The 13,436-nt window shown below is 41.8% G+C and overlaps 1 protein-coding gene across 1 annotated transcript in view; it reads left to right on the plus strand.

The window, feature by feature from the left end:
• The first annotated feature begins 10,045 nt into the window (after positions 1-10,045).
• The window catches only part of LOC117401524 (uncharacterized), a 5,107-nt gene continuing 1,716 nt past the window's right edge, over positions 10,046-13,436 (plus strand). The window contains exons 1-2 of the mRNA XM_034002296.3: positions 10,046-10,144; positions 13,241-13,436. The exon at positions 13,241-13,436 is cut by the window's right edge and continues 1,716 nt beyond it. Of these exons, the coding sequence (XP_033858187.3) occupies positions 13,277-13,436 (160 nt within the window). The 5' untranslated portion in view covers positions 10,046-10,144; positions 13,241-13,276. The remainder of the gene's footprint in view (positions 10,145-13,240) is intronic.

Genomic DNA, 13,436 nt, shown 5'->3' on the forward strand with positions numbered 1-13,436 from the left:
TACTTATGTACTTTTAATGAAGATAAGAACTAGGGATGCACATTTTTTTTTAGAGGGGGAGGGGGGGGGGGTAATAGAGAAATAAATTGGCGTGTAACACTGAGGCTGCTTCACTGTGTGTGTGTCTCAGAAGTGTGTGTGGGGTGTGAGAATTGGCAGGGTTTGAGGTTCTCACTGCAGACGCTCTGGGATCTGGGACAGACGTTAGCCTCAGTAACACTGCACTTCCCATAGAGACTGTTCTCGCTTTTCACATTGTAGTTAACATTCATGAAACTTCATGAAACCTTGTGCAGCTCTGAACAGATTGCAAACGACTCCCCTGTGACAGGATTGGCCTTTTATAATGTGAAATGGTTGTGAGCATGATTGCAATGTTGTTAGTTTCATGTAATCCATTATACATTGTACACCTAGTAAACTTACAATATACTCTGTCAGTTTGCTGCATGCTTACACTGTGCATTTTCATTGCTTTAGTTCATATTACAGCAGCCTCTCACTAATCCCAATTGATCCATAGTCCAAACCACACCATCACAGCTGATAACATCTGTAGAAAACAGACTTCAGTATCATAACTCTAGTTTTTGTAATCAGTGTAGCACCATTTGGTCCGAGATGGTTTGGATTAGCGAGAGTCCACTATACAGTCTATCCTTTCTCTAGCATGCCTTTATTAACAGTTTTGTTTTTTTGCACAAAATGGAAGCTTGAGTGGTTGGGAGTCTAGAGGCTCTACATGTAAATTTTGAAGCCAGTGCAATGTCTAATGCCATTTTATACTGAAAGGAATATCACAGTTTTAACGTCATCATCCATAACTTTAAACACTACATCACCAGCTATACAGCATTGTCTGTGTATCTGTGTTTGTGTCTCTTTGTGTTTGAATATGAGTGCATATGTGTGCATGTATGATTGGGCCTATCATGTGAAGAAGTCTGTGTGTGTGTGTGTGTGTGTGTGTGTGTGTGTGATGTTTCTGTTTGTGTGTGCCTGTTTAAATACACTGACATGTTCCATATAACTCTCTCTCTCTCTCTCTCTCTCTCTCTCTCTCTCTCTCTCGCTCTCTCTCTCTCTCTGTCTCTGTCTATTTCTGTATGCGAGGCTCAGGGCAAAGTGGTTTCAGCAGTTAGGGCCTTTGCTTCACTCGGAAGTGTTTGTGGCAGGAGCTCAAAGCCCTGGTCAGCATCTACAAAACACATTGCACTTTTAGTTCTACTTATTACACCAGCTATGAGAGCTGCTTTTTCCACTGCTGTTAAACCACTCTCAGCACTGCTCTGCAGGGGAGGGGGGTAAGGTGGGCATCTGGTCGACCGGTCATCTTTAACCCCCTCCCCAAGGGGTCAGGGGTCACTGGGCACAATCAGAACATGTCACCAGGTCACAGGTTCTTCATTACCCTGTTTAATTCAAACCTTTTAGCCCTGGCCTTTAGCCTTGGTGTATCCAGCACTTACTGTATACAGCTGCAGAAATCTAAACTGTGTAATGTTCTGCAGCGTTTACCAAAGGGACTGGCATTGTGCTTAAGACAGGTAGCTGCTTATTCAAAGATCCTCTCCCTGTCATTCACTTGCATTTTAAAGTAAATCTCCTGTGGGGTTCACTGGCTGGTAAGAACAGGGGAACCTCAGTTCAGGTGGATGTTAAGGCAGGTTTTATTGTATCATTGATCATTCCACTGTAAACCAATTAGGCTGCCATGCAAATAATGTTTTTACCACCATTAACCATATTTTTGGTACTTTTTTTACCAGTTGTCTTACTGTACTTTTCCCATGGTGTACTGCATCACATCTTTGTATGGTGCACCTTGCTCTGGCATTCTCATTCTCTGGAAAGTGCTTGAGGGGCTTCAGTGCAGCTCAAAAAGTTTGGCGAGCCACATAGGCTGGCCTAACAAGCGACGCAGCTCTGCAGAGGCAGTGCTGTGCACACAGTGCGCACACGCGCAGACAGACAGACCAAGGGAAGCCCACAGATACATCATCAATACATCACAGTGCTTGAACTAAGAAACACCTGCATACCATAGCTGACAATGGAGTGGTTAGGCTAGTGGTTACTGTTATTACAGGGCTGAGAACAACGGAGGGTGTAGACTAGCGCTCTTTAATAAGATGAGTGCATATGTGCGCATGTGTAAGGTGGACAGTGCTGGAGAGCCGGGAATGGAGTGTTTAGACTGGAGCTCATTATTCAGGTGCAGGGTAATGACAGCGCTGGAGAGCTGAGAATGGAGTGCTTTGCAATGCCAGCTCCCCTGAAAGTCTTTTCCCTCTGTGCGTCTTGCAGGCTGGCATCTGGGTGGTTTGGCCCAGCTCTCGTAGAGTAGAACAGGCCCCTGTAGTGGTTAGGTTCTAATTTGGGCCCTGGAACGGTTTCTATAGCAACTCCAGTGAGAAGGTAGCAGTTGGTGCAGCTTAAAAATAGAAGCCTCTTTTATCCATCTCTCAGGCTGTCACAGCAAGGGGAAGTCAGATATCACAGAAAAGGGGAACTCGCCTCTTCACACCTTGTAAACAAACATTTGAGCTAGCATTGAAAGATAGTCTTGTGGTCTGACACCAGCAAGCCTCCTATATTTGTTTTTATTTTTTTTTGCTTGAGAATTAAGGTCTGTACGTCCCTCACTTAGTCACTCACAGTAATAGTCATTACATTTCTTATTAGCTCTTATAAGCTTTTAACATTTTTACAAGCCCCATTTTCATTGTGCTGAGAATCATTTTTGGTTGTTAGTTTGTTTTAGGTTTTCTTTTTTTTTTCTTTTTTATGTCAGTTCAAGATATGCACATATTTAAATTATAACACAATGAATAAATCGCTGCATCCTGGCACCTTTGCTGTAGCCCACGTGGTCCAAGACCATCGCAGGGAGACCATTGGAGTGAGCCTGAACTAAAACACCATGAAGGGGTTTGGAACTAGAAATCAGCAGCAACTTCACATCTATAGCGGCGCCTTCAGAATTGCTATAGCCTGTTCCAGCTTTCAGGGCCAAAGGGTGTTCAACAAAAGAAAAGGGGACCAGTGATAATCTTACTGTTAAGAAGCATGAAACCAGCTTTGAGAACCATGGTTTGATGATTAAAGGGCTGACACTGTATTGAGACTGTGGCACTTTGCATCCAAACTGGGTCTATCCCGTACGGCGCCCCTGTGAATGCTGTGTGCGGCACAAGATTGGGCAGGCCACCTTTGACCCCCTGGAACTTGGTGAAAGCTACTCTTCCAGTGTCTCTGTGTTATTATAGTTTTTTCAGTAACTCACTTTTCAAAATTATGTGAAACAAACAAGATGTATGTGTGAATTCTTTCAGTAATTCAGATACAGGAAGTGGTTGTTTTTTTATTGAGAAGAATCTCGCCACATATTTCACTTTTTTAATGAAAAGAGGGTCACTGATACCACCTTTACTGTAAACCAAACCAAACTGCATTGACAGGAAGAGGGAAGTACATTTCACATGTAGATCAGATAGACATACTACTATTTTGTGGTATAATCTTTAGTTTAGTTTATTCACTTTGTGCCCGCAGGGCCAGCACAGGTACATCTCAATAGTGCAAGCACTAATACAAAGAGAGACCTAAGAGACCACACAACAATAAAATAACAATACAGCAATAAAATGGAGGGAGAGAGTTTGGCCTAATACAAGGGTTAGCTGAAGGACTGGGAGTGAGGCAGTGTGGCCCAGCGTTAGCAGTAATTACAGAGGGGAGAGTGACTCACGTGGGGTAGGAGGGGGGGCACACAGGAATAGAGATGAGCTGTCTTCTTACATTATTAGACAGCGGTAACCATCTGAAGCTTGTGAGCACCCCCTTTATCGCAAGTCTGTCTGATGACAGCGGAAGTCTTCGTCCCACTCTCGTGAAAGCCCTTTGAACTGTGAGTCACACACCACCAAGGATTCATATGTATTTGTAAAAAGTTGTTTATCTCTGGGGGCTGAGCTACCCTTTTGTTGTTTGGAGACAGATAAGTCACCACATCACCGTCCCAATCTAGCTTCTGAAATGACTTCGTCAACACTGTATTGTTTTAAGTCGTAACCCTGTTTTACTGAGATTGGGGTTTTGTTGATTTAGACATGCCATATTTATATTGACTTGCACATTTGTTTGAATTTGTCTGTGACATCCTCGCTCTTCTTCAAAATATGTGAATAGGATCTTCACAAGGGTTAACTGCCTATCATTGAGCTGGTGCAATGGGATAACTGACATGTAGAGAACAGACAGCAGGCAAGCCCCCTGTCCTCAGTCTCATCTGAAGGACGATGCCCCATGTACTGGACAGATTTCATGTTTTGGTACTGCTTGAGTCCCAGAGGGGAGCTAAAGGGCCCATACTGACCAGGCTTGACTCTGCTGTTGCTTAGCTTTCTGAGATCAGAGGGGATCCTCCCAGCCCAAGACAATGTAATAGTGACCAGGCTGGCACCTGCTGAGCTTCTGTGCTCACAACGTTGCTTTTCTGTCTGTTTTCATCAGCTGCTTGATGGAAATCAGTGATTCCATGGCACTTGTTGAGGGAGAGCACGGTGCTGACCCACTGACCCGGTCAAGCTGTCCTGTGGGAAATTACATAGCCTTTAACAATAGCAGCCATGTGCTGCTGGCACGGAATATTTCAGCATGCCTCTTTTATTGAAGTGTCGACAACAAGCAACAGCAATGACAACAAAACAGCATGACTGTTACTCTGTAACTGTTACAGGTGCCTTCAGTATACATTTCTGAAGCTGTGTTTGTTTCCTTTGTTATCTTGTTTTGTATTAGGCAAATCGACACCATGATTAGAAGTCAATCCCAGCCATGATCCTTGCTGTCCTTCATCAGACATTTACAAGAGAGGCTGCATGCGTTCTTGACTCGGACACATTTGCAGTGTTGAAAGTGCTGTGGGTGTTGCCCTATGGATATGGGTGAGTGTGCAGGATATATAGGGTCCTATGTTGAAGTTAATGTAAATTAATGACATGATTTCCATTACACGAGAGTAGATGTTAAAACTTCATGCTGATTTGAACTCGGCTCTCGCCAAGATAAGCACCAACTAAGACGTAGCTTTACAGTAAACTAATGTGATCCATATGTGTCTCCATCCATTTACGTTTCCTTCCATATGATGATGTAGATATCCTTCTGTCTGGTGTTAATGGCTGAAGTGTAATGCTGGCTCCAGGGATCAGCTTATTTTGCCTCCCTGGCGCATCAGCACACACGACGGCTGCGATGCTGGCTCCGGGGATCAACCAAAGTGCGGCCTCCCCAGCGCATCAGCATGACAACCGTCTGGATTGAGCTAAGTAGGGTACATCTCTGGGGTTTTCAAGTGGGCACCTTCCATCCTCAGTGTTTCGTCGACTAGCCCACGACACCTCAAGAGGGCTCGACGGTGATTCTGGCGTCCCAGCATCACCCCCCTCCGTCCCCCACTCAACTCAGCCCAGCTTACTTACCTGTCCCCAGCCAGAATCTTTCCGTCTCAACCACAGCCAGTTGCTGCTCCTCTCTGCTGCTTCAGATAAGTTCTTCACTGTGCGACGCAACTCTTGGCCACTGAATCCGACGTCTCTGAGAAACCGGGTTGTAGAGTGTGCCACAAATCCTCGACAACCCACTTCCACTGGGTAAACCCGAACTCTCCATCCTCGCTGTTCCGCTTCAGTGGCTAGTTGAGCATACCGCAGTTTCTTCCTCTCATATGCCTCATCTACAGCGTCCTCCCATGGCACTGTTAACTCTACCAGGTGAACAAGGCGTGCTGATCCAGACCACAAGACAATATCTGGTCGAAGGTTAGTGGTGGCAATCTCAGGTGGAAAAATAAGCCGTTGACCAACATCTGCCAGCATATTCCAGTCTCTAGCAGCTTCCAGTTGTCCTGGGCGAGGATTGGTTTTAACACCTTTTCTTGGTGGTTGCTCTCCTGGGCGGAGGAATGTTGTCTTTTGTGTGTAATGTTTTGATGGAACAGGTGGCAACTTATTGGTCATGTTACGCTTGTCTTCCAATGCTAAGGCCAAACATCGCAGCACCTGGTCATGGCGCCAAGTAAACCGTCCTTGGCTAAGAGCCACCTTACATCCTGTCAAAATGTGCCTTAATGTTGCAGGTGATGAACACAAAGGACATGAGGGATCCTCTCCTACCCAGAGGTTTAGGTTCTGTGGTGATGGGAGAACATCATATGTTGACCTGATGAGGAAACTGATCCTGCTCTGTTCCATTGACCATAGGTCTTGCCAGCCAATCTTGCGTTGTTCCACACTCTCCCATCTCATCCATTCTCCCTGTTTGGCCTGGGAAATGGCCTTTATACACCTCATCCTCTCCTCCTGCTTCTGCACCTCGTTGACTACCAGCTTCCTTCTTTGAGCTGGGGCCGCCTTGTGCCATGTAGGAGGAGTTGAACTGAAACCAAGACCCCCTCTTCCATGCTGAACTTGCCCCATGATATCACCAATTCGAAGGGCAGCCTTTGCATCTTCCACAGCTTTCTTTGCCGCCCACTTTCTTCCAGTTTTCAACACAGGTGCTGCCTCGCTTACGCATTTATCGCGTGACTCTACTAATGTCATTTCCAGTCTGACCTTGGCGCACTTAAACTCCTCGGTTAGAGCAGAGACTGGTAGCTGCAGTATTCCTTTACCATAAAGTCCCACTCTGCTGAGGCAGCGTGGAACTCCCAACCATTTCCTGATGTATGAACTGATTAAAGCTTCCAGCTTCTCTACTGTTGTCAAAGAAACCTCGTACACAGTCAGTGGCCACAGCAACCTCGGCAGTAGACCAAACTGAAAGCACCAGAGTTTTAGTTTACCTGGTAGTGCGCAGCTGTCTATGCTCTTCAACCCTTCCACTGCTTGTTGTCTAACTTCTCCCACACGAACTGTGTCCTTTAGATCCCCGTCGTACCATCTCCCAAGACTCTTCACTGGCTTCTCAGACACTGTTGGTATTGCCTCACCATTAATGAAGAATGTTTTATCTACTACTTTGCCTTTAATTATAGAGATGCTCCTTGATTTAGTGGGCTTGAATTGCATTCGTGCCCATTCAATGTTATTGGTTAATTTGCCCAATAATCGATTAGTGCAGGCTACTGTTGTAGTCATGGTTGTCATGTCATCCATGTATGCTCGAATTGGTGGTAGTCGCATTCCAGAAGCCAAGCGCTCTCCTCCTACTACCCATTTTGATGCCCTAATGATTACTTCCATTGCCATGGTAAAAGCCAGTGGAGAAATGGTGCATCCTGCCATTATTCCAACCTCTAGGCATTGCCATGTAGTGCTGAATTCTGAAGTTGAAAAACTGAATTGCAAATCTCCAAAATAGGCTTTCACTAAATTTGTTATTGTCATCGGTACACTGAAAAAATCAAATGCTGCCCAAAGTAGTTCATGTGGCACTGAACCATATGCATTAGCCAAATCCAGGAATGTCACATGGAGCTCCTTCCTCTCCTTTTTAGCTGATTGAATTTGTTGCCAGATCACATTGATGTGTTCTAAGCAACCTGGGAAACCTGGAATGCCCGCTTTTTGTATTGAAGTGTCAATGAAGCAGTTCTTTAATAGGTAAGCTGACAATCTCTGAGCAATAATGCTGAAGAAAATCTTGCCTTCTACGTTTAATAGGGAAATGGGACGAAACTGACTGATGCTTGTAGAATCTTTTTCTTTAGGTATAAAGACTCCACCTGCTCGGCGCCATGCTCTTGGTACAACCTGTTTTTCCCATGCCACTTTCATCAATTTCCACAGAATTCGTAGAACTCCTGAAGCACTCTTGTACACTCTGTACGGAACTCCATTAGGCCCTGGAGATGATGAAGCCCTTGCTTTTTTCACAGCTTGCTCTATTTCTTTCCACTTAGGTGCACAGTCCTCCATTTGGTATTCTGGTGGATTGATAGGTGGGATGTCTGACGGAATTGACATAGGCTCCTGCCTTTTTGAATCTGTATGTGTTTCCTCCAAATATCTCTCCAGCTCAACCTTAGATGCTTTTAGTGTGCCATTCTTCTCACTGGTGAATAACTTCTTTACAAATTTGAATGGGTCTTTATAAAAGTTAGCTCTCGCACGCTCCTTCTTTTTGTAGCGTTTCCGTAGGCGCTCAGCTCTGCGCAATGTTGCAAGCTTATCTTTTATGACCCTTTGTAAGAGATTGAGTCCCTCCTTCTGACTTTGTTCTGCTCTTCTCCATTGGTTCCTCAGCTGTCTCCTTTCTCTAACTAAGCGTTCAATCTCCTGCTGCCGTCTAGACTTTCCAGGAATAGTTTGTACTTTTTCCTTCCTTTTTTCAACTCCAAACCTCTCACTTCCATATGCGTAGATGATGTCCCCAAATTTATCCAGCTTCTTTTCAACTGTTCCACTTAATCTTTCCAATGCAACGCAGAGATCTGTGTTTACTGTGTCCCATGCAGTTTTCTCACAAGCTCTTGGCCATTTAACTCCAGGCTTGTGCCCGTTGAGGTTCTTTTCTCTCTTATGCTGGTTTGTCTGACCGGGTTCACAAGGATCATTAGGTTCATCACTAACTGTGTCCATGCAAGTCCTCCTCACATCTATGACAGGGGTGCTGATATCCTGCGAACTGTGGTTTGCTTCCTGTCGCTGGATTTCATTCGATATCAAACTTGCAAGAAACAACTCAGATCAATAACTGAACTGTTCCTCCCAGAAACAGTTCATTTTGTACACTGGTTTTATTCCTCTCAGAAAATGTGCTTTTGTACTTTATTTATTTATTTATTTATTTATTTATTTATTTATTTATTTAACCAGGAGATTTACCTATTGAGGCTGAGGCTTTGTTTACAGAGGGTCCTTTGTAAATACATACAGAAATAAATAAACAGACAGGTTGGTTCTCAAAAAGAAATACAAAAGCACAAATTGGGGTGTCTCAGAATGTGCTTGTGATTGAAACGACTGCTACGAGAGGCAAATGTGTTTGTTACCCGCCTTGTAACATTGGCGGGCTTCCCTTTCCTTTCAATAGAAACTGGTGCAAAGTTTGCTCTGATAGAGAGAGCTCAGGCAGTGCGGCTCAGTGTGTGGGACCCTGCATCATGCACAGCATTCAATGGCGCAGAGATTTCCTCAATCCGCAGCAATCTCATTGCAAAACATTTCATCAGAGGGGGTTTCGAGTTCTAAGAATGGACACTTCACAGCTCTGGCTGATGGTGCAAACTGAAGTTATGCTGTATGAGAAATGGTTAGTATCTGTTGCAGCCCACAGTCCTTGCCAGCTTCTCTACACACAAGCAGCACCATGCAGAATTAGCATTGCTCAGGAACATAAAATTGGCATGCTGAAAAATTAGAACAACAGGCTTACTTTGTTAAATGTTTATATTAAGAAACGTTTTATAATTAACATAGCTTATTATATACATATATACAGAGAGGGTTTCAGCTGACCTGTTGTTATTCCACGGAAAGAGACCGGGTTCAGTATTGTGGTTCAGTTACTGGCACTGCTCAGTAAAAAAAATATTAATACAAGAAGATGTGTTATATTGCTACAAAATAAAGAGATTAGGGAAAACACAAAGTGTGTTGTACTTACCCACAAAGTGTGTGGGCTAACTACTCCTACTACTACTGCTTATTGAAACAGTAAAAGTATCTGGAGTCGATAACACTGATATGTTAAACAATCAACATAGTCATTGTGGTGACTCACCAAGATAAGGTTTGTGTGTTATTGTTTGTGTGTGTATGTGTGTTTTTACAACAGTGCCACAAAAACTAAAGTAATGTATCCCTGGCATGCACACTCTGTATAAAATTGAACCCAATATAGTCATTTTTGTGCTGTGTGCACATTAAAGCAGGTAGGTGTTTTTGATTCTTGACTCATACTCATCACCCACAAGTGATCTGTAGCAATATGCATTACCTAAACCACTGTGAAAAAAAAAAAAAAAACAAAGAAAAAAAATCTTAAACTTTCCACCGCTGCTCTGATAGGCTGCAGCTAGCTCCCTGTGATGTGTGCGCTTCTTAGTGTGACACAAACCCGCACTCATCTGTCAACTGAGCAACCTCAACAACTTTACCAACCTGAGGGAAAGCGCTCTCTGCACCGTCTACAGGTAAGAGAAACGGCTAATGCTTACAGCGTGCGGTGAACGAGAAGAGAGTGCCAGAGAGTAGCGGGGTGAGCTGAGCTGTCTGGCTCTGTCTCGGTGCTGTTTAAAGGGTGATTACTGATGCTCTGATATAATTAAATATCTGTTTTAAATGAAACGTGGGATGGAGAAAATGTAGTGTAACTTTCACGTATAGATTTTGAAAATTGATTTCGATTCCCCCTTTTTTTAATTCAGTGTGATTAAAGAAATCTAATTAAAATATGTATATTTAGTGTGTAATTTCAGCTTGTGTTCATTTCTAATGATATTAAGCATAATTTCTAAAACCCGTGACGTGTTTAGCCAGGCTGCAGTAACTGCATTACGAAACAAGCAAACAAGTTAATTAGAAATGATTATTCGATGCTGTAATAATGTCTTCCTCATAATGCAGATGTAATCGCCGGTCACTTCAAATTTAGTTACATGGACTCATCTGTCTGGGTTACAAACTGCTGCGCTTTTAGAAAACGATTACATGCTATTAAAAATAAAAAATATGTTCAGCATACATACGAATCATAAATGCATTTGAGAGTACGAGAATTTGACCATAAAATTATTTAACAACTATGCAAATATATTGTTGTTAATATAGCCTAATATATTGTTATCGCTGCTTTATCAAGTTCTGTACAGGTTGCTAAAAAAAATATTGTTTTAGTGTTTGTAGCAAAATGATATAATTATGGCAAATAGTTTTTGTTTATGTGCAGAAAATGTTACAATTTGGAACTAAACAGCATAGATATCCTTCAAACTTTTTAAATTATATACTGTAATCATTATTATTTATAATATCGTATCCCCTTTTTAGTTTTGGCAGCAAGAAAAATAATGTTTTATGTTTTAAAAAAAGTTATGTGTCACTTTGTTATCTAAACAAAATATTATGCATATATTAATAATACTATTGTGATATTGTTCAACAAACCCTGACTAGCAAAGGCGATAGCAAGCGTAGGCCCATATTGCGCTTAAATAAAGGTTTGAGAGACATCAAAACGTTTCAAAAGTGAGAGGGAAACCGAAATGTACCTCATTTTGTTGAAATTGAATCGCGTTTTTTTCTTTGTTCTGTTTGTGGAGCACAGGCAAACAAACAAAAACAAATCTAGAAATCTGTCTAGTTTGATAAAACGGAGTTGAGTAATTTGAGTAAAAACCTGGGCTTATTTATTATTACTAATATTTATTTTAAAGACTACGGTTTCCAGTGTCTTTCTTTTTTTACCATTTCTTTCTTTCTTTCTTTCTTTCTTTCTTTCTTTCTTTCTTTCTTTCTTTCCTTCATTTTTCCAATATTTTATAGATTATTATTATTTTTTTTTTTAAGAAATAGGTTAGCGATTTTGAAACAATCAACGCTTGGTTTTATATTTCAAAGGTCTGAATGGACAATCCACGGGCAGGTTATACAGCAGGGGACGGAATTCAAATTTCACAATCCAAATCCAAAGACGTAGACTGAGATTCTTGTATAATATCAAAACTTTTTTTCCCCGAAGAAGTCAGCCGCCCACTGGAAAGTAACTTAGAAAACCAGAGAGAATGAAAACTAGTGCATCAAATCCTTAACCTTTCGCTGCAAGGTGCGGGGTCACAAAGGCACACGGAAGAGTAGGCTGTTTGTGTCCACAACAGCAGTGTTCACGGTTAATAAGATTAATGTAAATAGATTTGTTGTATCACTGTAATAAACAATACGTTTTCAATAGGATACGGTGCCTCCTATAAATATGTTAAGGTTCTAGATTATATAAAGAACCGTTCTGTTTTATAATGAAGAAAACAGACGCTTCCAAATTCGATGCTATGCGAAAAAAACATACATTTCTAGACCCTGTAAAATATGAAAGAACAAACCCTTTCAACGGGTCTCGTTCGCATATTAATAAATATTAACTTAATATTAAGCAAAATTAAAGAATATAATGAAGTACTTTTTAATTACCATAATCATAATATTTGGAAAATATAGCACTGAATGTACTGTTGTTTGGAGGGAGGGGGTATTGTGTATGGCAAGCCAAACTATCATTTAGAGATATCGCAAATTAATATACAGTTATCTCTAACTCATTTTAAGATGTCTACAATACAATTAGAGATGTCTCAACATGATTTCAGGGGCAGGATCTCAGGTCTGTTTTAATAAAGTTTCAGTGGGGCAGCTATTAAAATTTCACCTGCAAAAGCTCTCCCATGCACGTTTATACTCTGCGATTAAAACATGTGCTTCCTGTCTACCTTCTGTTCACGTGTTCATTTTACTGTTTCCGTTTTGTCCTATAAACTGTCCCTTACTCCTTGTGCTATGCTTGGAATCAGGACTTTGCATAACTTTGTCTAATCGTCTGGATTTTATAAATTAACTTTTAAATTAGATACCTTGTGATACCTTTTATTTTTTTCTGATGAGATTGAATTGTTATCCTTTTTGGTATCAGGGTTTGATTATATATATATATATATATATATATATATATATATATATATATATATATATATATATATATTTACTGAACAGTAAGTTACAGTAAATGGCAGTAATTTGTGGCTAGTGTTATTGTAGCTGTTGACATTGAAATGCCTCCCTGGGGTTGACCTTTGAGGCACAGGCACACTTTCTTTGTCTAGTTGGAAATTATCACCATGCTAATGGTGAACTTTTCTTGTGTTGCCCAGGAAGTTGCGTTTAGAAAATTAAATAGTACTGATTAACATCTCTCTCAATATGGTGAAATATATTTCAGTGCAAAGCGTCTAGTACTCTACCCTCTGTGATAATGTGACACAATGAGAAACAAACAGCTTGACCAGACCGTAGTGGAACTTTAAATACATTTCAATGCAGTGCCCACAGTTCTCTCTGTGATAATGTGACACAATGAGAAACAGCTTAAGGGACATTAAAACAATGTTATTTTGGTTTTTTTTGGTTTCTATTTTGTGGCTGAATATTTTCAGGGTAATAAAGCTATGTTTATTTTTGTTTTTGAACCCCCACCCGCCTTCTAAAGTCTTTTTGTCTCTACATCTTTTCCCGTCGTCTAGCCTCGTCTGCACCCACATTTTCCATTCAAGAGCACGATGTGCGAGTCCAAGGACAGCATGCGTGGGCTGTGCGTCCCTTCCTCCTCTGTGCCAGAGAGCATTGACTGTGGGGAGGGGCAGCCCCTCTCCCAGGCAGCGTTGCTGTGCCTGCCCCCCTCCCCTCTGCTCACACACAGCCTGCTGGGCATCAGAGGCC

This window comes from Acipenser ruthenus, chromosome 47 (genome assembly GCF_902713425.1).
Source record: "Acipenser ruthenus chromosome 47, fAciRut3.2 maternal haplotype, whole genome shotgun sequence".
NCBI lineage: Eukaryota > Metazoa > Chordata > Actinopteri > Acipenseriformes > Acipenseridae > Acipenser > Acipenser ruthenus.